Source organism: Sparus aurata, chromosome 6 (assembly GCF_900880675.1).
Source record: "Sparus aurata chromosome 6, fSpaAur1.1, whole genome shotgun sequence".
Classification (NCBI taxonomy): Eukaryota; Metazoa; Chordata; class Actinopteri; order Spariformes; family Sparidae; genus Sparus; species Sparus aurata.
The window spans coordinates 21,709,169-21,734,462 of NC_044192.1; the positions used below are offsets into that span (position 1 = coordinate 21,709,169).

The window sequence follows — 25,294 nt, forward strand, 5'->3', positions numbered from 1 at the left end:
TTTCCATCATTATAGCCTCTTTTACTTGATTTTAAAATAACAGTGTTAGAAATTTAAACTAAATAATCATCAAGTACAGTACAAAGTCCATGACACTGATGAATATCAGTGATATCATTGATTCAGAGCAAAACAAACTGCGCACATCTGGATCTGGAGTTTTTTGTACAGATAAGAATTTACATTATACCTGTTTTGGATGAAATTGGCACCATTTTTCTCAAAAAGCATGTCCATTAAGTGAAGTTCAGCTGGCCTTCTATGATGAAGGTACACTCATATTCCTTTTTAAGTTTCATTCCTTTGTATATCAGTGCAAAAAAGCATATTTATCCACTGGCAGGACCATCTCCAACAATACAGTACATGGCTACGGACTCCTCTACAGACACATCTTTACAAATAAAATTACTCATTCTGTGATACAGCCTGTGCTTCAAGGTACAAGTCATAGAGGTGCTTTGAATCAATTGTAAGAACGCATGCTGAAATGAAAGCAGAACTAAATAATTCTTTTTCCGAAGGCCATTCCACATTTGCATTTTTGAATGAGGTTGAAATGTGTTGCTCTTATTTCTGACTCTATGTAAAGACAGTAAAATGACTGTGGTTAAAATGTGTGTTCAGTTATTCAAATGATTTGCTCACTTTCTGAAATAATAGATGCATTTATAAAATCCTACAACAGCTTTCTTCTCTACGATCTACGATCCTCCCAGTGATTTGGAGGAATGCGGCTGACCAGCTGCTGAGGGAAATACAGGACATATCAATGTAATGTTCCACACAGGCAGGTATCTGGGCCAACGCCTCTCGCTGCTTTCAGGATCACACCTGCGGTAGCAGCAGGCAGGGGACACTGGAGGTTGACAAAGTAGGTAATCGTGTCCCCTCTCAAAGAACACCATGTCTTCTTTTATTCAGTCCAGCAAGGCAAGTTAAAACTTGCAAACATAATCAAATATTGTGTTTTATTCCCTTTGTTCCCTTTATGTTGTCACAGTCTGATTTGGAGAATAGGACAAGGCAGTCCAGGGCCGGTCCTATAAAACTGTGGCTTCCTCCATGGCATTAACCCACCTGTATGAGAAGAGGATTCCACATTAGGGAAAAACAACACGAGTTTCAGTTGTGCTGACAGAGTCATTTCAGTCTACTTCAAACTTCCAGCTATGTGCTTGGCAGCATGACAAACAGCTACATTTTTAATTGAGCAAATTTTGAAACTCGCTTCTGAATTTGAACATTTATAGTATTTTGCCTTGAGGGGTGAGTTTTATTAACTTTGCTGTTTCTGTAAACTCAGTGCTCACATTGTTGCTGCTCAGAGAAAATACTCAAACAACAACAATTAGTGAAGCTCATATTTCCCCTTCAGACCGTGTAATCAGCAGTGTAGTAAACTACATGTAATCAAAGTAGTTGTTTAACTACATATAAGTTTAAAAGTATACAATTAAAAAAGTATCCCTCTGAAGGACATTTCTACCCGTCATTTCTGTGCAAAGCTAACTGAACCTGAGCCTTTGCCATCACATGTCTTTTCAACACAATCGAGCCTCCCTCTCTGTTGTCTTGCTACGTCTGTTGTGCCTGATATGCACTGATAGGTTGAAACTAGTCTTGTGATGATGGGAAGGCGGCGTGCAAAATTATTTAGTTATTTGTGTCAAATGCATAAAAACCAAAGTATCGAACCTGTTTTGAAAATGTAAGGAGCAGAGGGTACAGACATTAATGTAAAATGTAGAGAGTAAAGGTAAAGGTTGTCAGAAAAAGCAGATACCTGAAAAATCTACTTAAGTACAGCCACAAAGTATTTTTACTTCAGTACTTGACAGCTCTTTAATTTCATATCCAATGTACATTGTACATTTGACATCTAAAAAAAAAAAAAAAGTTAACCAAACTTTCTTTCAGAAGCTTTTCTGTGGTTCAGCTTCTTCCAGTAAAAAATAATTGGTAGCTTGCAAAGTTTCTTCACCAACACTGGTCAAGGATGACATGGCCATTAGTCAGTCAAGAAGAACAAAAAATAAATCTGTTGGAACCCACTGAGCAACTGAGAGTTATAAATTTGACTGTTTTTCTTAGTTTTCTCCATGATAGCAACAGCTTATCAAAAGCGGCCCTGTGAGTCACTCACACTGGCAAACACATCAGCTTATGGTGAGTCTGTTCGAGCTTCAGTTCGCAAGACAAGACTTTCATACTACAATACGTTCTGTTTGCACAGTGAAGTCAGACTAAATCTTGTAACTGTTGATCTAAGTACATTTTCAAACAGCTGTCAATGGCTGCTCACCTCTGGGCTGTGTGGTTGTCCACAGCCTTAAAGGTGTAGTACAAAGTGTTTTTGTGGTAGAGCTGGAAGATATTGGCCTCTTCCTCCTCTCCCTCCTGCTTGTCCGGTAGCCTCACTGTGAAGCCCAGCAGAGGTAAACTCTCCGATGCTACTTTCTCCTGCAGACACAAAATGCATCAGCAGAACAGGAATGGATTGAAATACAGTGATGTACTTGAGGGCATTTCAGCACTTTTAGTTATTTTCAGACATCTGATGGCTTTCAACCTCACTGTCTATTTAAGTGTGAGTATGTGCTGTTCAGGTTAAAGGGGAGTGCATGTTTCCCCTCACCTCTTGAGCTCGGTAGGTGTAAAGCACCTTGTCTTTTAGGAGGAACCACAGTCTCTTCCAGCTCCTCTTGCTCTTCTTGCTGCGCTGCAGACTTCCACTAATGGAGCCCTCCTCGGACACGGTCGCCTGCCAAACGTGGGAGCAGGAAAGGATTGATAATTGGCAATGTTACTTAGAAGACATGGCATTGCAGTCATCCACGTGAGCACTGTGCGGTGCACCTCTCTGCAGAGAGAGAAACCAACACGTTGCAGGTGTACCTGGTTGAAGGAGATGGTGCCTTTCCGATGTCTCCAGATGTTGGGAGGATGGATGTTTTGGAACACGGAAGAGAGAGGACGACTGGAGCGGTTTGGACGAGGGCTGTTCTTACCTGCAGACACGTCTCCACCTGCAGAAATAGATACATTCCTTTTACAACAGAGGACAGGGACAAGACTATAACACCCACTTGTCATTGTGCAACCTCTGTGTCTGAACTATACCACAGCAGAGGCTATATCCTTCTGAGTGGGTCATAGTGAGGGTATGGATAAGTGAACAAGGTTACTCCTCCAATATGATTACTTGTTTTCCACAAATGTTAAATATGATTTTGGAAATAAGGAATGGGAACTAAAGGTTTTCCTTTACTGATAAAAATTCATTGAATCTTACACACAGACTACATAAACTGAAGCGTGAGCTCACTCCCAAAGAATGAAACACACTAATCATCACTGACTTACACATCTTACATGAGCTTCATGCTATACCCAGTGGTCATTGAACTTATGACAGTTTATTATATAATGGTGCAACTGGTACTGATGTATCTATTGTGCACTAAGTAAAAATAGACTTTTTTTTACACTTTTCCAAATGTACTACGCTCTCTGTTTTATGAACATGTTTACTGTAAAACATCTGCCAGCTCTGTCTGATTTCAGATCAACTTCCCCTGTATAAACCACAGACTGATACTTGGCATCCTGATTTTCCAGGTTTGATGCCCATTTTTTTATCTCCCTCTCCCAGTTTCCTCCTGGGGTCACAATTCTCCTGTGCTTCTCCTGATTTCTCACACCGTTTCCCACTTTTTAGTTATGATAACCTGTTTCTGGCACTGTGCTTACTCTAGCTTAATATACACCTTGTCCTCCTCACTGAGTGAGAGACCCACAGACAAAAGGAGAAGAGAAAGAAATACTCAAGCAAATCATAGATGTCCTGGAGAGACACACCCACACAGACTCTATAAGGGTCAGGGGCACAAAATGGAATGAAAATTTATTACCACAGACTTGCACTTTGGTTTTAAAATCCTATTTCTGAGGTGTCGAGGTTGGCAAGTGTGATAGTGGGTGATGACAGTGGTTACAATTAGTGATGTTAGGGATAACCAAATTGCTTCTCATGGAAGCAGGAAGAACAGCAATACTAAAAGTTTTGGGCTGACAAACATACTGACACACAAATTGACGATGAATTCCAAAAATGTCGAGTTTTCCCACCTCTCTTCTTCAGCTCGTTGTAACAATGATCACACACTTTGGCCATGCGGTCTTTCATGTATTTCAGTGGGTATCTGTTCCTGGAGCAGCTCCGACACACAATCTGCATCAAACAACATAAATTCATTGCAGATAATATACAAATACACATTAAAATATATATTGCATCCTGTCTCACAGATACTGAAGTGTTTAAGGAGCACTGTGTTTGATTTGCGTGTGACTCACTCTTCCGCAGCCGTGGCAGTGGTGTCTCCGAAGAGTGAGGCTGAAGTCCGAGGTGCAGTTCATGCACATCATCACTTGTGAGACTGGAACAAGTGTTGGAGCTTTCTCTCCCAGAGACAGCCGCAAACGATCCCTGCCCTGGAACAAACACAGAGAAAAAAATCCTGCTGTATCACATGGAGATCGATGACGATAACTTGTGAAAAGAAAATGTTATAATGAATCAAAACAGATCAATACAGAGGAGAGGAGTTTGCTCACTTCTCCTGAGGAGCTGTTGAATGCTACAGATCCCCGAGTGTGTTCGGTCACAGCGCGGCTCAGAGTGTAAAACCAGTCCTCTCTTTCAATGAAGGAACTGCAAGAAATACACAGAAACACAAAACACTGTTATTACTGAAAGAATTCAGTAGCTGACACCATATAAAAGTTGGAAAAACACCAAATATGGAAAACATTGTCCGCTGTAGTAAACACTTTACACCGTTTACATATTTTAAATGTAGATATTCATTATTCAGCAGGACCCAGTAATGTTTGACCCACCTTGCAGACAAAGTGATGGATATGTCCATTCCTTCAATCCTCAGTGCATTTTGGACATTTTCTATGATGGGTTTACTGACCTGGGAATCAGTAAAAAATCATAAATCAGACCAGAGCGACGATGGAGAACTAAAGGGCAAACATTTACAGTCTGACAGTTTGAGAAAAACATATCTTGCTATTCTCACATTCTCTATTTACTGCAAACTAGTGAATCACCTTGTTAAAAATCCATTTAACTTAATGCTTCGATGACTGTTTTTACTTCTAGTTTTAATTGTACATCAACTTATGTGGGATTGTGGGAAAACATGGTTAAAAAATTCAACAGAACACAAAATGAGGTTGTTTAATGAAAGACCCTGACCTTCAGCCCAGCGAGTGGCAGAGTATTCTTCAGCCTGTATTTCCCGTCCTGCTGAGGGTAGGTGTACAGCAGCACATCATTCATCTAAAAACAGAGGGAAATAACACTCGTGACTCACAGTAAATCTGCAGAAGACACAAATGCATGAACATTAAAACATACCATAAACAAGGAAAAACAGCCTGGACACTCAGACTTCATTATTCATGCATGTGCAGGGATTCTCCAGTAGGTGGCACTACAAGCTAATATAAAACTCGACTTCTACTAAGCGAGTTCACGCAGCTGATTCAGTGAAGGAAAGAACTTCACACCAAACTCTATGTAGTTTTTCTCTCACAGTGTAATCACAACATGCTGAACATCTACCAGCTCAACACACACACACACACACACACACACACACACACACACACACACAAAAGTATGTACAGAGTTTGACTCTAGCAGGCTGTTATAACTTAAATCTGAGTTTAAGACAGGTATGGACAACAAGACTTTGTGACATCACAAGTAGTTTGGAGGCCTGTGAAAACCTGCACTGCTCGCACACTGAGAATTGACTTTTCAGTGACATCCTGTGTCACGCACTGAAAGAAAAATATTTGCATTAGGGCTGCAGGACGTTGGGAAAAAGCTGGCAATATTTTGGTTTTCTGCTGTGTATATTGAGTTATGAAAAATAGAGGAAATTTAGCCAGAAATTTATGTCACATTAATGTCAATATAATTTACAACCACAGAGAGGAGAGAGACTGTGAGTGGCACCATTTTTAAGATTTATCAAATGCTACAACCTTATTGTTTAGCTTGTGTGTGCCAAAAAAACCAAAAACACATCTAAAATGTGAAAGAGCTGAGTTAATTTGTCTTACTTGACACTGAGTGACCAAGATGTGACTATTTCGCATGCACACAATGTGATGTCCATGTTGAACAGATATTTCCATGTTTATAAATTTCAGGGGTTTTTTTCAATGAGGGAGAAGAAATGGATTCATTGGCAGAATTTTAACACCATGAGTACTTGTTCATGTCTTAAAACATGTCCTGGAGGGGTTCTATAAATTTAAAACCTCACACCGTGAACTTTTATGATCATACACGAGTGGATACTTCAGTACACAGATATCAAAGATGATATCAAACTGGATCATTAACCTCTGTAATATTTTTCCAGTGACTCATTTTACTCACTTCCCCCAGTGTGTTTTAGTACTTTTGTTTGAGGCTGTCAGCTCCTGCAGACTTGTTTTTATTGTGTTGTCTCCAACATTAATAATAGCTGATAACTCGTGATCACTGTCTGGGTTGTTAAACAAGCAGGATAAAGTTATGCAGCGAGGATTAGCAACAATTGCTCGAGAAGAGAAGTTTTACGAGCTTTTTTAATGTCGAGCCCAGACCACAAATTTTGAAAAAGCCACAGGAGGGAGAAGCAGCTCGTTTGATGATGCTCTATGGATAATTTGCGAAGGCGTGTAATTTTCTAATCTCTCTTGATTATAACATTTCAGGGCTATAACCTCTCTCATTATGATGTTACGAATTGATGTTGAGTAGAGTGTGTCCTCAGTCTATTTCAACTTTCTCTTTCCTGGTATAAAATATAAAAGTGATCAGTTTAAACGTAAAACTTAAAAATCACATCCCTCTTGCGGTTTACTTTAGTGTTATCTTACTCAGCTGAAAAAACACCGCCCACATTATAGGTGCTGCAGACACGTCAGACTAATATTCAGCAGACAGGATTATAAAAGGTCACAGGTGTACATGGATCCTTCAGTTAATAAGGAGCTGGGGTTGACCTTCCCTTTAGCTGTCAGTAAAGAACTGGCTCAGGAAGTCAGCATTCAGAAACATCCTGCCAGGAAACCCTGCTCTTAATAGCTCAGTCTGGACGCAGAAACAGACCAGACAGAAAACGGCAAAAGTTTGGACAGAGTTTACTTAAAAACTCACCGTGCTTACATGATGATAATACAAAATATGGCAAAGTTTAACCACATGTGTCTATCAGCTTATGTACAACAAACAGGAAGCAGAGTTTACCAGAAACAGATGGCGGGGCTGTCGATTCTTCCTGCTGACCTTCATCAGGGTGCCCTCCTTCACAAAGACCTGATATAAAAAAGTACACAGAAACTTTGCGAGTCATGACACATGGAGGGCATCTGCAGTAATTAATGTTGTTGTTAAACCCAGGCCAGCTGGGGATTCCCAGCTGAATGATTGTGTAAAGGGCAACACAGGGGTGGTGCAGGGCAGACAGGGCGGGCTGGCAATCAACAGACAGAAACAATGCTGTTATCAGAGTCATACCCTGCCAGGCTGCAGCAGGTCCCGCTGGCCACGAACGCTGTACTCTATGTTGACCAGACGCAACAAGTTCTCCTGAGACACAAAGAGAGAAAAGAAACAGTGAATAAGCATTACCAGGAACCCCAAACAATGTTCTTCTTTTGTCAGTTATCACCTGGATCAGGCTGGCATGTCAGATATTGTTCTCTTCAGAATGATCCAGATGGACAGAAATGTCATAATTTGACATGAGGCTCTTTAACTACTGTGTTACTGGCCACAAACGACAGTCTACAGCCATGCAAGTGGCTCGTTGAGACTTTGGAACTGTAGCACTTTGTGCCAAATGCTACCTCAACATGCTAACATGCTCAAAAATGACAATGCTAACTTGCTGGCGGTTAGCTGGTGAAGTCACCATTCAAAAGGAAACTATTTTACTTTATTTCAGCATTACTTGATGTCTTTGGTTACCTGTTACCTTGATGATTAAAGTCAAATGTCAAAATATTGCTTATTAAGTATATTGCAATCCAGTTTTAATATTAAAAATTGAATTAAATAAACAAAATCAGGATAAAGTTTGCTCATGTCTTGTTTTAGCTTTCCTGTAAATAGGGTTAAGTGTCAAAAAACAGGTCACATTTTATGGACGTCTTCACATTTTGGTGCCAGAGTTTGGACTCGTGAACGTAGATTCAACCTCAAGTAAAGCCTGTGATTTGTATCTATATGGTAACATTAGAGATAGGAGACTGGTTTCAGTGATATCATTTTGATAATTTGCTCATATTTCTTCTTCTGTTTACACTTCGTCAAATCTGTACTGTGAGAAGTGACGCTACATTTACTCAGAGCAGTTAACTTTCCATAATGATTAATCTGTATAGGGGCCAACCTTTAGGTGGATGACTGAACATGGAAGAACTTAAAGTTGTAAGGGTTGGAGTTATTTATAAATTTATAGAATTCGGTTTTTTTTCACACAGACACAGCCCATATTGTTAGAATTACTAATGTGAGGGACGCCACCAATGTGTGCTTTAATGTCTGTGTGTTCTGTACAGAGGTTCAGCTTGAAAATAAGATGTGCAGCTCTGGATGGAAATGTTTGTCTACGTGCACCTACACATGCTACTCACCCCATGCTTTAAGCTGTCGTTTGCTTGATCTGCAATGTCCGACACTACCACCACAGCAGCTGTTTGAGTCAAACACAGAGAGAAGGAATCAGAAAAGACACTTAATGAGAAGAAATGTCAATTTTCACCATGAATAATAATTTCTGAGATGTTTCTTTGTTTTTTTTCTCTGTGTAGAAAGTCACCAAATGTGAAACTCAGAATGAGTCGAGGAGCCCGGCTGTGTCAACAAGCCTGGACTGGGTTGGCTCCCTTATCGGAGATAAAAGATATTGTGTCTGACGCAGGTCTTCTCATGAATTCCACATCACAGTTTTCAGACACAAGAGAGCAGAAATGACTGTCTGGTGGGCTACATTGTCCCCCCTTACGGCCATCTCTCCATGCCAAATGAGAACAAATACATTTGCTGTGAACAGAGCTACAAACACAGAGGCTCTCTTGTGAGCAGCTCTGTCCACACGGGCTCTGCTGTGTGTTTAAGGTACCTTGGGTGTCTTCATATTCCTTGGAATCAGGGGAGAGGTTGTTCAGATAATCTGTGAACGGAGTGAAAGAATGAATACAACCGCTATGAGTAAAATATGTTTTTCCTTGATTCATCCTGTACACATGACTCACCGGTGAGCAGCATGCGATACTGAGCCACACGAACAATGACCTGCAGGAGCTGATGTTTCAGGGACACGTTCTCCCCGGCCGGGCTCTGCTGCTGAGACAAATCAACCAATGAGCATTTTCACTGTATCACTGTTGTTCGTTAGGAACAGATTTACTGAAATAAACCATGTGAACTCCGGCTGATGTTTGATTGATTAAAATAATTAAAATTTATTTATCTGAATGTGTAAAAAAAACAACAAAAAAAAACCGTTGGCAAATAAAGTGCATGTTGTGCTGAGAAGCAAATTATGAAACCTCACTGGACCCCTGAGCAGCAGCAATACTCATATTTTAAGTGTGAACAAGGGCCAATAACACAGACTGCTGGTCAGCACAGCACCTTACAAGAAAACAAGTGTGTGTACGCCTGTTTGTATGTGTGAATCTGCAAAGACAGCCATGCTCACACCTCTACATACGCATTTTTCAGTAATTAAATGTTTAATAATTATTTATATCTCTCTCTCTCATTATTTAAAATTGTCAATTTAGCTTTTACTGATCATTCTGAAGTAAAAATTGATTGCAAGGTGTAATGACTCTAGAAAAAATGGCACCACCTAAGTATAGATTAGGCTGCTATTCCCAGGTAACAGTGGAACAACTGGACTAACTGTGGAGACGGCGAAGAAGAGGTAGAGTGATAGAAAACGAGGTAAAACAAAATTTGTCGGATGGGCATTCACTCGGTGGTATTTCCTTAGCACCAACCGGACTTCAGACGGTTCAAAATCAGTATTATTTCTCAGTAGGCAGATTTTGTTACTTTCTGATCTAGTGATCAGTTTAAGCAGAGGAAATGTTTGTCCCGCTCTTTTATATAATCCTATTTCAACTGGGAAAAGTAATAAAGTAAAGAAAAAGTCAAAGCATTGGTTGTTCTAAATGTTGTTTTTTAAAGCCCCTGTACGGAGTTTTTAACTGGATATAGAAAAGTCTCTGGTTTCTGCTGATGCGTCTCTGTTACCTACAACAGCAAATGAGCCCATCAGCGTGAAGATACGCTTTTTCTAAGTAGTATAATTCTATACCTCTGAAAGGCCTTGGTCGGGTCGGACCACTGACGAAACGATTTACGGCAGTCAGACCGGAACTGACGACATTCAGGATACGGCATAGCTGTTTTGTTGCTACGCTAGCCAGTGCTAACCGAGCTAAAACTTTTGTCATGGCTGATAATGAGACAAAGAAAAGAAAAAGAATTCGAACCGAAGAACAACGAAAGGCCAAGAGGGAATCCGATCGAGCTAGGGCTAAAACACGGATAAACATTGGCGATTCCTTCCAGAGATGGAGAGAGTTGCGGGGCTTGAAGGGAGGGTCGGATCCAGAATTCGCCCGATTCCTCCTAGACAGGTTTGTACATTTTATTTCATTTATGAAATGTAATGCGGGACGTAGTTTACAGCAATACATGAATTTATGTTGTTACAACAAAGCTGGCTAACGTTACCACTAGATTAGCTCTAGATACTACACTCGTGAAAACGACAACAAACGTCTTAGATCACGCATCCATTTCAGCTGTGTGATCAGCCCAGCCGACCTGCAACGATGCATCGGTAATATCCTCTGTCATTATAAATGATTCAGTTTCTTACTTAGAACAAAACATCCATCACAATCACTGTGACTTTGCTGTAACGCTAGCTCTGTAGCACCGTGGGTAATATATATAGCTGGGAAATAGCAGTGCAACAGCAGCATTACTTTGTTTCACCGGCGGCATATTATATTAAGTAGAAATACAAATAGACACATTACCTCGTCCATATGCACGCTGCAGGTAGCTGCTAAAAAAAAATAATAATAAAAAAAAAAGTTTTCAAAGCAAGTCCCGTCGTCTTTCCGACGTTTCCAAAACAAATCTACACGCGCCGGTCAGACAAACGTCTTCACGACAGTGGGCGCCAGAGCTCATGGGAAATGCAGTCTCCATTCCGGCAAAACACTACCGCTTTCGTCCAGCGGGGCCGCCAAAATAAACACTAAATGAAAAGTCTGTACTGGGGCTTTAAGTCAGATGTGTACCTGATGTGCACCTTGGAACTTTACGTTTTTCAAATCCGGCCCTTCTAAAAATAATAATTGAGTAGGCCTGCCTTAAAGGGCGTACTGTCCTCTTTGAAGGACTTAGAAATCACTTTCGCTCATGTGTTACTCTAGTTTCATGTGTTGACCAAGGTTCTCAGTCATCCAGGTCATGCCAAATCTAGGTGCTGTATTGTAGGCAACTGGACTTGTTTCAGTTTCTTGAAGACGTTTCACCAGTTCCTCATGAACAGAAGAAGCCTCTTGGATGAGAGGTGAAATGTCTTTAAGAAACTGAAACAAGTCCAGTTGCCTACGAAAAATCAAAGGCATAGAAGTGAGTCTTCGTTGCAGAATCTCTGTACAAAAAAATCTCTGTACACCAGCTGTCCTCAATGAACTGGTCTTGCATATTTAGTAATATTCAACCGACAGCTTTAGTGTTTTGGTCCTTGGTTAAATACAAAAGTGTAGGAAACTATTCTGTCAGCTGTTTCCTGTGAAAACTTATAATCAATAAAACTAATAATAATGTCAACGAGCTTACTGCACTCATATTAACACACAACAGGCTTAAGAGAAACTCAGGACTTTTAAAAACGGATGCTGTTAAATCAGACGGAGAAAACAGTCCACCTTTGCAAAGACTTCTCCTCCGTGCTCTATAAACCAAGGGGAAAAATAATGAAAACCGTCCGTGGCTGGATAATACCTGACTGTAAATGAGTGGATAGTGAACACATGCTGCAATCTCCCTCTTGAACTTCCAATCATACTACCATGTCTTATTCTTTTCAACAGTGTTGTTCAACAGTTTCATGTTCCAAACGTATCAACTTAATAGCTGTATGGTTTGAAAAATGCTGCCTTGTGTCTGGTCATTTAATTGATTTAATTAAAACTCCTCACTAAAGTGCATCGTCTGGGCGTGTTGTGGAGCCCGGAAAAGCTGCTGGGAAACACATCCTACGTAAACTTTAAGATTCCCCTGTTTTCAAAGAGACATTCAGTGTTTAATTGTTGTTCTGAGTGGCTCGCACCATCATCTATTCTTAACATCTTAACATACGGTTTGTTTTTCCTCCGGGTGTCATGACAGCGTCTATTAACAGACAAGAACATTGTGTAGGTGATGCTTTAAATTAAATTACTGCTTTTATTCACTTAGCTGTTGGCCTTTTGCTTGAACCTGTTAAAGGTTTGCATCTTATACTTTTTGTCACAAGGGACTCTCTCAAACTGACAATGGCCAGAACCACACACACTGAACTCTGCTGATAGGAGACGATGTGAAGATAAGGGAGGCGCTTAATAACAATCAAATGTGTGAGGTTGAAGTTGCACTGCTGTTTTAATGAAAACCTCCGAAATTTTCCACCACCTCAATTTAAGTGACTCATATTTAAGTTTTCAGTTATTCAAAACGGTCCCAGTAGTCCTGTTTTCTTGCTGTGTACACATTTAAGCAGGGAGCAAAACCTTCGTATGACACATCAGTTAAGAAAGAGGAGGACAAAGAGCACACTGATATCTCTCGCTGAAGCCAGTGAGAGTATTAAATGTCATACATATATATATATATAAAATACACTTCATGTACCCAACTGTGTTTTGTCTTTTAATTTGCATACCAGAATAGGAATACAAGTACAGACGTATGAGTTTGGCCTGATGGTAAGTAAAGATATTTGTAGCTAGCTCTGTGCTTTCTCATGAAATCACTCATGACACTATCATAATTCTGACAAGGTTTCAACACGTCAGTTTTTATGGACTGTGTCATGTGTTGCGTTACGTGTTTTGAGTTTAGAGTTAAACCCCTTTTACACTGAACATAAAACCAACACCCACTAACATCTGGCTTTCTGTCTTCAATAGGAAATGGTACACTAAGCATTCATTCACGTGTCAAATGGTATCTGCAGTAGTTACGGGTATCGATTGGCTCCAGCTTCAATCAGCTGTGAATGAAACATGACACCTGGCTGAATGCGCTCATTTTTGCCCCATTTACGGCGCCTCACTATGACACACGTTGAAGTTCTCAATGTCGGTGTGTAAATATGTTTCCATCCGTCTTCGTTCAAGTGGCGTTCAAACATCTTTGAGTCAGTGTTGAGTTTGAAAGAGAATTAAGTAAAAGATATAAAAAAGTAACCACCATTACGTTGTCACTGGCCTCCATGCTGCTTTTTACTGTTTTACGTGACATCGAATGTAACATACCAGAAAAAACCAGATGGCAGGCAAACTCGTCTATTGGCATTTAGAGGGTCTACCCACATTTAAACAACTCACATTTAAGTGCAGATTTCTGTGTAAAACTGTTTTAGAGAAGGACGGTAGTGCTGACCTCAAACTGGTGAACAATGGCTGCAAAGGCAGGAGAAGTTCGGCAGCTGTCCTCCAGCAGGTTCATGCTTCTGTCGTAGTGGCCGATATAGGTGGTGAAAACCAAGAACTCTGCTTTTCTGGATAGGAAGATGTCTGCAATCCTCTGGCTTTCCTCCCTGCATGGAAAAACAGAGGTGAGATGGAAGGGCATTTACATGGAAAATGCTTTTCAGAGCTGCTTTAATGCTTGAATTCTGTGGAAGAAAAGGGAAGAAGAAGTCTCACCAGTGTCGGATTCGATTCTCCAGCTCGTTGAGGATTCTGCGATGCAGTGTGTAAACATCCGGCAGCTCGTTGAGAATCTCTCGAAGCCTCTCCTCATCCAACACAGCCTCCCCCTCGTCCCCAACTGCTGCTCCCACTGCTTCCCGAAAGTCCTGGTGCATGGGCAAGTGTGGAGGGACGTTTATAATTCATAGTTTACGTTAAATTCTGACCAAACTTTAAATTTCCCCGCAGTCTGCTTTTCTCAAATGTGTTTCCTTCCATTCTTCTGTAGTAGTATGAAAAGATAATATCTGACAGCAGGGAGTAAATGAGCTATTATATCAAGAGACACCATCATTGATAAGAACGCCGGAGCCGTGGAGGTCTGGTTCACTAATTTAATCCCAAAACCCAAAGGGATAACATCTGGGAAGGGAAGTGAAAGGGAAGCACTTGTTCCTCCCTCATTATCACTGCTGAGGTGCCCAAACTGACCCAGTGGTTCTGCTCAGGGGCCAGCAGATCAGACTGTGTTTGAAGCTTGTACTGTACCGACGAATGTGAACGAGTGTGGAGCACATCGAAACACGTTAAATTAAGAACAGACATACAAAACAAATAGAATAGTCAGTGTACATTTATATTGATGGAATTGAAATAAACATATTTCACATCTGCTAATAAATACAGACAGAACATGTCATTTCTGAAGAAGAATGGGACGGATCTGAAAACATAACACCTCTGGCCGCAGCTGTCACATGAGATTAACAAAGACTGACAAGACTTTTGGTTGTGAGTTGAATTTTTTCAATTGCATGCAACCTTGAGCCGGAACTGAGGTTAGATGAGACGATGACACAGTTGAGATGACAACCTAAGTCGCAATCTTTCATAAAGGTTTGGATCTTAACAACAACTGTCTCTTCGCCTCTGTCATGAGGCCTGTGTTAAGAAAACTGAGCTAATGTTGCTCCTTCTTAGACCCATTGTTGGTGGTGTGTGATGTAAAGCATTGCACACTTCTTGCACATGATCGAACCCACTCGTTCCATGTTACAGTACGTAACGCGAGACCAGGCATTTCGACTTTTGATTTTGAAGCTATAATGTTAAAACAGCTGTATATATTGTGCATATGTAACATAAGCTGCTTTTCTTTAATATATAACTCCTCATCTTCAGTCTTACACATGGCCTATTTTAGAAGCTACTGTAATTCCCTCACATAGATTATATCTAGTTACATACATGAGAATTATATTGCTATAGTAAATTGAAAGAGCATATTGATCACTTACCTCCTGCAGGAGCTTGAGGGCTTTCACATGTCTGTGGACAGACATATAAATACACGATTAAACAGGAACCTGATTAATTTGGGCCGATATGCAGAGATGACCGATAAGGGAAATTAGTAACTTACAATCTCTCTGTGTCCACCAGCTCTTTGGCGATGTAAAAGGCCCTGGATCGTCCGTCAGGCTGTAAACAATCATAGTATTACTTGTTATAAGCCCAGGGTTGGTAAGAGCTAAAGCATTTTGGCGGCAGTTCAACAAATATCGCTGGCTCCTCTCTCCACTTCATCTCCGGGCGGCAATCAAATTCTAAATAATGAGGACAGCCTTGTAGTAGCCCATTAACCTCCATTAACCCACATTAAAATCCTGGCTTGTGAGGGCAATTTTGCAATTGCCCAAAGAGAAAAAACAGTTCACCTTGTTTTGTCTTTTTTTCGTTCTTCAAATATGTCATTATATCTGCCGACCACGGTGGCACAAAACAAAACAAGTTTAATTTTCATAAAATCCATAAAGAATTCACAATATGAATCCAACATTCCCACATTGGTATGAAAATACATTATTTTTACACACCATCTTTACACAAACGCAACAGACATTTATCAGAACTTACCTGTCTGTCATAGTTGCTGTCTATGCCTCCTTCCTCCTCCTCTGAGGTACGTCCTTGGTCTTCCTCACCTGTCGTCTCTCCCCCGACATCACCCACTGAAACAGTCTGTGGAGCGACTGCCACTGAACAGACGTTGTAGGCTTCTGTGTAGGCACTGGTGAGAAAGAAGGGGCTCAGTAAATGATGTGTAAACTAACTGATAACTGACTCCTGACTGACAAAGTCTAGCTGCCATCTTAAACTTCAAATAACTGCATTACAATTATTGTGAAGGTTACTTTTGAAATGTAATAGATCACAGATTACTAGTTACAATGTTAAAAATGTAACAAGTGATTTAACTATTCTAATTAGTCTGTCGTAATTAATGTAAGTAATGTAACTTTTTTTTATTTATTTTTACTTTTGGATTGCTTTTCGAAGAAAGGAAAAACTGGGCGATAAAGCTGAAGAGTCTACAGCTGCGACTGACACGTGTGGTCCAGAAATAAGCCAAACGTAGGCGTTATTGTTGTGGAGCGAATGATTCCAAGCAACTGAGCGAATGTTATATTCTACATGTAAGCTTTCACCTAACAATCACCTCCAACAATGAGGTTATGTTTTCACTCGTGTCACAAAACGACTGAATAGATTTTCATGAAACGTGGATGGAGGATGGGTCTTGGCCAGGGATAGACCCCATTCAATCACTTCCTTGAGTCACTGTTGGTAGTGGGGCAACTGTCATGGACTGAGAAATCATTCGCAAGATATGGTTTTAGGCTTAACGGTGGTAGACAGATGTTGTTAGCTCCGGACAGAGCCAGGATAGCTTTGCCCCATTTCCAGTCTTTATGCTAAGCTAAGATAACCAGCTGCCTCATATTCACTGTACAGCCATGATGTGAAATAGAGCTTCTCATCTCTGCCAAAAAACTAACATAAGTGTATTTCCCAAAACTGCTACTACTACTACACTACTGTTTACTATTCACTTACTGTTTGAGGCACCTAAAGATGTGATGGTTTTCAGTATTCCTCAAGACAAACCAATAATCAGCAAACTGTTGGAATAAATGTTCTTCCTTCTTATTCCTTTAATCATCTTTGACGCCTTGATGGGGTCCCGACGCCAAAGGTTGGAAACAATTGTCCAAGTCTATAAAGTAGCACTTTTTACCATTCACTACAGGGTTTTTACCACAACTTTGACGCATTGGTTACATAATGTGAACTGTGTTCAGTCCTCAAACCTCCATCATTTGAGAATAAATCAGATGAATTTCATTTAACCATCCAAACCATCTTTATGGTCCTTTATGGTGGTGTGCATTGAAATATCGCTATAATAAACATATTCAGTGTTAGAAGCAAATGTGAATAGATAAAACATCGCAGGTCTAGAGAACCAATAAAGTGATCCTGAAGGGCCTGCGGTGACAACTGTACCCGACAAGGGACGCATGTCGGTGTTTTATGCAACGAGATTCTCTTCTGCAGGGAGCACAAATGAATATGCTAATGGTTGCAGCCCAGCGGGGAGTGTAAGATATGCAAATACAAACACGTCCTTAAGTTACAGTAGTGATGCATTAGTCCTCTATGTGACCAATTGCCTTGCCAATGTTCCTGCCATGTTTCACTCCAAGCACCAGTGGATTTAACCCCACTGAGATGCAAATTATGAACAGCATATGTGAGCAGTTCAGATCTCTGCACCACACACATTAAAGCGGCATGGCCCATTACTGCTCAGGGGATCAAACTTTGGATGAGATACCAGAGAGGGGGGTGTTTCAACCTCAAACTACATGTGCAGTTTCTATATTAGGCATTTATATCACTCCACATAAACTGCCTCTGCCTCTTCCCACAGTCCTGCTCTGTTGTACGAAGGCTCAAGGCGAAATCTATGGAGATGAATTACAGGAGGAGATAAGAAATAGTCATTTTCTTTTCGCCTCAGGTTTACTGGTGAGCCTATTTGTTCCGCTGATAGCAGTGATGGGGCAAAGATGCCAATGATCACCAAACTATGATGTGCCAATATTGTCCCCTCAGGGTGCTGTAAAACTAACAGCCTCAACCACTGACTCTGCTGTCCATTCCGATATTGCTTTGCTGTGATTACTGTTTTCACTGGAAGCTCAAAGTGTGTGAAAAATGACAATCATACTGCTGTTGTTAAACAGTTGTTATTAAAATTGTGTACTTCACGGTGGAGAAGCAATGATATAAAAAGAAAAGAAAGAGATAAAACCTAGTGCTAAATGAATCATCCAATGTTTCACTAAACTGTGAAGTCTCACCTGTCCTCATTCACAGACATATGTTTTTCAGGTTTACTTTAAAAATGTGTTGAGTCAAGGCCACTGTTTTATGGGAAGGGGTACAAATAAGATATGTAATAAAAAAATAGTGACATAGTATGGAACCTGTTTCTAATTTAATGGAGACATATTATGATCTCTGAAACTCTCTGTTTTAGCTCTTGACTCTTCAGGGCATCCCTTTTAAAAACCCAGACTGCTCTGATTGGTCAGCTCACACAAGCCTGAGACAGCACCATTAACAACAACAGAGCAGCTGTGCTTAATTAATTCTTACATACCAAACTAGCTGCTAGGCATAATTATACAAATGTATGACATAGTGACGTAGTGTGATGTCACAAAGTCACTTGATTCAAGGTGGGACTACTGACGAAACATTTAAGGAGCAGTGTTTACTGTGGGAGAGAAGAGCTTCTGTTAGTTTGGACTTTATCCTTTTTAACTTTCAAAACTTTCAGCTTTTACATGCACAAGGACAGATAATACTGTAGGAAAGACAAAACATGAAAAAGCATAATAGGTCTCCTTTATCAGCAGCTGTTTGCGTTTAACTTTTGTCTTACCTGACTGCCATAACTGTATCATCTTTACCAGATATTAATTATTCAGAAACGGGGACCTGGGGACAAGTCTTCCCATTATTTTCTTGATTAATTAATTAATCATTTGGTCCATGATGCCTGAAAATTGTGGAAAAAGCCAATTGCAATTTCCTTTTTCCAGAATGGCATGCTCTCATTGGGTCTTCTGATACAAAACACAGAAATGTGGAACAAATGTTTCAGCCCTGTCGCCACAGATACGTCAAAGTTTGATATTTGTACCAAACATTCTATTTCTTAGCTAACCTGACTGCCAAATGGCTAACCGTAGTTCGAGTCGACCCTCTCCATCTATGCCAACCAAAACACATATTTTAAGACAAACAATTTTTCATATCTAACCCTAACAAATTGTTTTTTGTGTGTAATACCTAACCAGAGCATAAGTACAGCGTTGTTACAAGAGAGAAATAATAAACAAATTTAACAAATGTAAAGTTGCAACATAAAGAAACTTTTCTTTGGTTTTACAGAAATGTACTTCGCTAACGTTTGCTCTGTCAAAGATGAGTTCATCATAGCTGATCATTTTTCTGTTGAACAACTGATATATCAGTCATTCATAGACAATATCCAAAGTCATAGTAGACACAAGCTCCTATCATCTAATTTAATGTGTTCCAGGCACACACAGATAAAACCTTCTAAAAATTACAAACAACTATGTGACCAAATGCTGAAATCTGAAACAACCAGTACAATTACGCTCATTGTGAACCCAGAGAGTCTACACAGGCTGATATTTATATTCTGGATCACTTGATGCCTGCAAACAATAAACAAACATTTAAACTCACTCATTTGAGAAAATGACTGCTGGAGGACTAAGTCATCATGTTGTTGTGACTGGAGCCACAGGATGGAGGCACCAGCAGGGTGAAGTAGAGGATACACTGAAGAGTGGGTGTATCATGTGGATTTTAGGAAATACAAAACATTAAGTTTTAATATCAAGCCAAATGTTTGCCCTCCATTTTTTTTTACATAACTAGTTATTTCAGAGCCTCAGTTGTACCGTTTTTCATCCACAGACAACAACCACAGTGATGAGGAGGAACCACTGCAGTATACAACTGCTGACTACAGAACATACTGAGATTTTATCTCAGCCTGTTGTTCCTGACTGGATAGAGAAGAGCAATGACTCCACAATGCTCTGACTATTAATCATCCTGAGCGGCCGGTATGATATGGGCACAGCCAACAGGAATGCTGGGGGGATGGGTTAATGTTAGCACAGCGTGGCTGATCATAGCAACAAATATCACCACAGCAGGGACACCAGAGGCTCTACCTTCAGCATCAACACAGGAACCTGTTTTTATCCCTCAAGAGATGATTTATGAATTAAACCAGCCTGTTTTCACTTAGATCTGAAGAGACCACCTCCACCTCTACCTCCACCTCCACCTCCAGCGTTTCCTTCCCTACCACCCAACATGCCTCAACAGCACACAGATACATCACAGCTCGCTACATCTCACTGCACAGCAAAAGGGAAGCTACGCCGCTGTCCTATCTACTGTACCTCTCATCACCACAACCATGTCCGCTGTGACCACAGCGTCAGGGGACTCAACATAATAAATAGTTATAAATCCTCCTCCCCAATGGCATTGTGAAACCCTCACAGTGGCCGAGCAGTAATAAAAAAGACTTGTGCTCCGCGTATAAAATGGCAAAGATCACTAATATTATGTCCAGGAGCATCAATCTACATGAACACACACTCACACAATGACTAGCAGCATGGCTCTATGGCAATCCAGACCTGACACCTGGGCATTTTCTCCAGCACCATCATCAGGATAAAAATATTAATTTGTCCCACACTTTGTTTCATGACATAAACCCCTGCAAAGCAAAGGTGTCCCCATAAACCTTACACAGCAATCAACTGCAAGTCCGAAGTCAACATTTTGAAGTCTGGTTTTCTAACTCCGTGTCCCAGTGTGTTTGCTCTGGAAAACATGCATAACTGCAGCAAACAGGTGCATGTATGGCAAGTCTGTAAATTTCATCAATATAATTTTCTAGAGCACAAAGAAAGGGTTTCTTTTATAGCAATGTTGAGAAATACAGTTGAATAATTGCTTTGATTCCTGTATACTTTGACTCATATTGATGTCTGCAGCGATCCTAAACAGCTTCCGTAGCCTACCTTGTCATGATTAACAGAAAGTGGAATTTGTGTGTGTGTGTGAAAAAACTAGTGGACGGTGGGAACAACGAGGTTGTTCCTCGTAATTATTTGCAATGCCCCGCGGCATTGGCGTAAAAACAGTCTCATGTTGTGCATATTATAGTAAGACAACGGTGACAGTAGCGAAGCCCAAACATAGCCACGACAGCTGTTGTGTCTGTCTCAACAATATCAACTTGGATGATCATTCCAGTGCATTTTTCCATGTTGTTTTTTTCAATGGATTGCATCATGAGCTGCACTTTGTGTTCACAGCGAATGTTAGCATGCTAACACTCTGAACTGAGATGGTGAACATGGTCAAACATTACACCTGCCTAGCATCAGCATGTTGACATTATTATTTGTATTGAGCATGTTAACATAAACATAAATCAAACAGAATCTGATAATTGGCTGTAGACTCTTGTTGTCTTTTTTACGTACCTTTCTGTTTCCTCTTCGGGCGACTGAGTTTGACTCTTGAACCCAGGGAGGCTGCTCATGTCCACATAACCGTCAGTCTCATTGGCAGAGGACAGCACTCGACAGGGACGCCCAAAGAAGTCTGCGAACGGCGGCTGTCGAACAGGCCTCCGTTGTGGGACCTGAACATTCTCGTAATCCGAGCTGATGGCAGGAACATTCTCGTAGTCTGAGGTATCCGTGTTGGGGAAGGAGATTGAGCGAGGCTTGGTCAGGGGAAGAGGTGTGAAAGGCACACGAGAGCGATCCTCAAAGGACTCCACCCGGACGACGCTGCGATTGAGAAAGGCCACAGAGCTCCCTTTTGTTTTGCTGAACAAGAATTTGGAAGCCGGCTCAGGTGAGACATGAGGTGTACTAACAGAGCGTGAATTGAGTCGTGGAGAGCTACTTATGCTGTGTCTGTCCGGACTCAGCAATCTGCTGGGTATGTGGTGGCTGGGCTCTGCTGAGGCCTTAAAGGAGGATGGGTTGACATCCACCACAGGCTTGCTGTCTGTTTTCCGTCTAAATTTAAGCATCAGGAAGCGCTTAATGGAGGATTTCTTTTTCCTGTTTTTCTCAGATGAGTCTCCTTCGATGAAAAGCGAGGGGGAACTCTTTGTGATGGGCCTCTTGGTGATGTAGGCCAGGTCAAACGGAGGAGGGATATCCACTACAGATGTTGGAGTGGACAGGCCACTGGATGACAGAGGTGAGCAGCGGGAGAAGCTTCCAGATGAACAAATGGCACCTCCCAGTCTTGGGGATCCTTCCCGGTAGCTGTAGGCACCCACAGACGTGTCCTGTCCTTCCATGGAGAGGGAGCGGGGGTACAGGGACAAATAGTGGGGCTTGGCGTAGCTCTTGTTCAGCATTGAGCTTAACATGGGGCTGCTGCTCATTGCAGGTTGTCCGAATCCACTCATGTAAGGCCTCTGAACGAACTGCACTCCCATCTCAGCCACATTATTATTATTGTGCTGCGACAGGGAGCGTGACCGCTTCTCTGCTGACCTCTTGTCAAAAGGAAAAACATTCTCACCCTCTGAACTGTGGCCTGGCTCCTCATAGACGTGCTCATCACTGATGTCCTGCTCCGTGTCTGTGGTGTCGTCCAGAAACGGCACTATGTGACCATCCAGGTCTTCCAGGTCGTCTCTGGAGACATCGGAGTCATTCGGGGAGAGCAGCTGGCTGTCTGAGAAAGAAGATGTCAGCGATGCGTCTGCGTCCGTTGGCACTGAGATGGACACCAGCCTGAACCTCGGCTGGCAGTCCAGATGATTCAGAAAGGCCTCCGCTGCCTGAGCTTTGACATTCGTCCATTTCTGATACGATCTTACCTTGTTTTCATCAATAGTGTGGCAGCTGTTCCCATTGTTAACAACCTCCACGTAATCCTCAGAGGATTGTCCATTTTCTGTGGTTTCCACATAGTTCCCAACTGAGAGTCCACTGCTGTTTACAGACAAAAGTTTCTGTGCTCTGACTGGACTTCTTGGCATCATCTCTCTGTTAATAATGTCCTCCGAAGAGACGTAATAAGGCTCATGAGTTGGACCATCCACTTTGGCCACATGTCTCTTACTTGTATCATAGACCTGTTTCTGGTCAAAGTCGTTCTGTAGGTTTTCTTCCTTTTCCTTCTCTTTGTGGCCACACCTAAACTTCAGGATGTTACACGTGATGCCACAATCAGGAGCAGATTCCTCAGCTTTCTCCCCTCCATCTTTTTGAGAAACTGTATTGGTGTCATTGATGATTAAACTGGTTTCGTCTGTGAGAGACTCAGTTAAATCATCTCCTGTTTCATCCTCCTTCATTTGGAGCTTTTCCTGCTCCTTCTCCACTTCGGCAGAACAGCAGCCTGCGTCCTCATCAATGCTATTAACAGAAATGTCTCCCATTGAGAGGCCATCCGTGTCAGCCAGCGCCTCGCCAGCGTCACAACCTTCAGCCTCCATCTCCTCCGTCATGTCCGTGTCCACCATCTCCACCACCTCCTCCGAGTCCGCTGTGAGTCCACCGTCACTGACCCACAGTGTCTCCTGGGAGTCCACCTCCTCTGTCTGAGCACTGTCTGTCGACCTCCAGTCCCCGTCCATCTTCTGAATCACGTCTTCTTCCTCTTCCTGTTCTTCCTCTCCGTCCTCTACATTCTGAACATTTTTCTGTCGTGATTTGAGGATGTAGGCGTTAAATTGTTTCTCTACAGGCAGCCTTACTGCTACCACCCTGTTTAGGCCATTCTCTGCCTCATGCTCTTCATCAACCTCTCCATCTGAAGGCACTAAGCTGCCATTAATGCATCCTCCCTGGTTTCCATTAAGCTCCGGTTTGACTTGAGGTTTCGGGGCTATTGAAGGTTTGGGACCCCTGGCTGCAGACATGAGAGGGGAGGGCAGCTTCAGACTGGCGTGACAAACAAATCTTGGCTTTGGAGCAACAGAAGGCTTGGTGCAGTCTGAAAGAACAACAGGAAAAGGAAACTGTAAGATTATGTGCTTTAAAATAGCTTACAGGTCATTTGTATTGTGTCCATGTGACCTAAAACTGCTCATAGATTCGAGACGTTCTCATGTGGTCGCAAAATGTGTACAATACTTGCCAACTAACTGATTTAGCAACCTATCAAATCAACTTTCCTCATATTTTCCAAACTAGAAAGTGGCTCTGAAAGATCAACTAAGGTTTGCCTTTACATCCTTTGAGAAAGAGTACAAAATAATGTAAGGGATTTCCCTGACTCACTTCCTGTGATTCAAGAGAAAACCCTCTCAGGCTTTGAGAATAATAATTTTTATGCAGCAAAGGACAGTGACAAACAGGCAACACATGTAATTCATGAATATATATTAACTCATGCAAAATATACGACATTTTCAGAGATGGACCTGATAATTTGATAAGGAAAATCAGCTCATTATACCACATTCCTTAAAAATAATAATCCACTCAAGGGTTTTAGCATGAGGTGTTAATATCCACCCATAAACTTCACAAGACAACCTTTACGTTTTTTTTTTTTTTTTTTTTTTTAAAAAAGGAGTTTTAAATCTGTGGGTGACTAGAAAGGGCTGGCTCTGGAATCAAAACGCTCCATTTCAGCTAAATCACGTTAAATCACTTTTCTTTTTGACCAGAAAGGCAAAATATGAATACATTTCCACCGTTACACTGTCCTCGGCTCTGATATCAAGAAACACTGCAAACCCACTTTGGTTTGCTTCACATCCTGTTGCTTCCGCTGGACTTACCATTAATTTACAGAAATGTAGCAAGAAAAAAAAAAAAATCAAATATTACTTGTTTTGCTTCCGACCAAAAAAAACCACGCCGAAATACAAGCTTTCTAGACCAGAAATTCAAAACCACCCTTGTGCTTTTTTAAAAGAATCCCCTCACCTGTGTTCATTTTGGCGACGCGACCATCTCCAACATCTCCGCGGAAACAGCTTGGATTCTTACTATTTCAAATAACACAAGTAAGGAAATAAAAAACGGAGCTAAACTCAGTTGAAGTCTCCGAACAGAGAGCGAGAGAGAGTGCGACTGAACACAGCTCTGTCTCTATCTTCCTCTGGGAGGGAGACGCCGCTCAGCTGATTGTTTGTGCGTCCTCCGGCGCGCAGGACGCGACCAGAAACCAAATGGAGAGCAAAGCCTGAACCACGACAGCAGGATCCCCTTTAGTGAGCAGCAGCGGATCCAAGTCAAGTGTTGGCAATGATGATGGCATCAGCCTACAACTTATCTGTTTTTAAAGGCTGTGGCTGGTCATAAGAGCAAAATGTTAA

General features: G+C 41.4%; 1 protein-coding gene across 3 annotated transcripts; it reads right to left on the reverse strand.

The window, feature by feature from the left end:
- Positions 1 to 25,089, reverse strand: fgd5b (FYVE, RhoGEF and PH domain containing 5b). 3 transcript variants are annotated; one of them, XM_030421478.1, is made up of 21 exons: positions 24,903 to 25,089; positions 21,477 to 23,961; positions 15,931 to 16,084; positions 15,437 to 15,495; positions 15,312 to 15,342; positions 14,029 to 14,180; positions 13,763 to 13,919; positions 9,337 to 9,424; positions 9,204 to 9,254; positions 8,716 to 8,774; positions 7,595 to 7,666; positions 7,325 to 7,393; positions 5,273 to 5,356; positions 4,906 to 4,985; positions 4,621 to 4,717; positions 4,360 to 4,497; positions 4,132 to 4,234; positions 2,899 to 3,029; positions 2,639 to 2,764; positions 2,306 to 2,463; positions 1 to 1,080 (listed from the first exon to the last, which is right to left on the reverse strand). In XM_030421478.1, exons 1-21 carry the CDS (start codon positions 24,910 to 24,912, stop codon positions 1,044 to 1,046), a joined length of 4,341 nt encoding a protein of 1,446 aa, XP_030277338.1. In that variant the 5' UTR covers positions 24,913 to 25,089; the 3' UTR covers positions 1 to 1,043. The 3 variants fall into 3 exon arrangements, with proteins under 3 accessions (XP_030277338.1, XP_030277339.1, XP_030277337.1); XM_030421479.1 differs by having other exon boundaries at positions 2,666 to 2,764; positions 9,337 to 9,427; XM_030421477.1 differs by having other exon boundaries at positions 9,337 to 9,427.
- Between the last annotated feature and the right edge of the window lie 205 nt (positions 25,090 to 25,294).

What these genes read in the sequence shown, in the direction of transcription:
- fgd5b (XM_030421477.1), bottom strand. An exon ending in ACAGCAACTATGACAGACAG is followed by an intron (nt 15,496 to 15,930) that starts GTAAGTTCTGAT and finishes GATTGTTTACAG; the next exon opens with CCTGACGGACGATCCAGGGC. An exon ending in GACAACCACACAGCCCAGAG is followed by an intron (nt 1,081 to 2,305) that starts GTGAGCAGCCAT and finishes CTTCTCATACAG; the next exon opens with GTGGGTTAATGCCATGGAGG.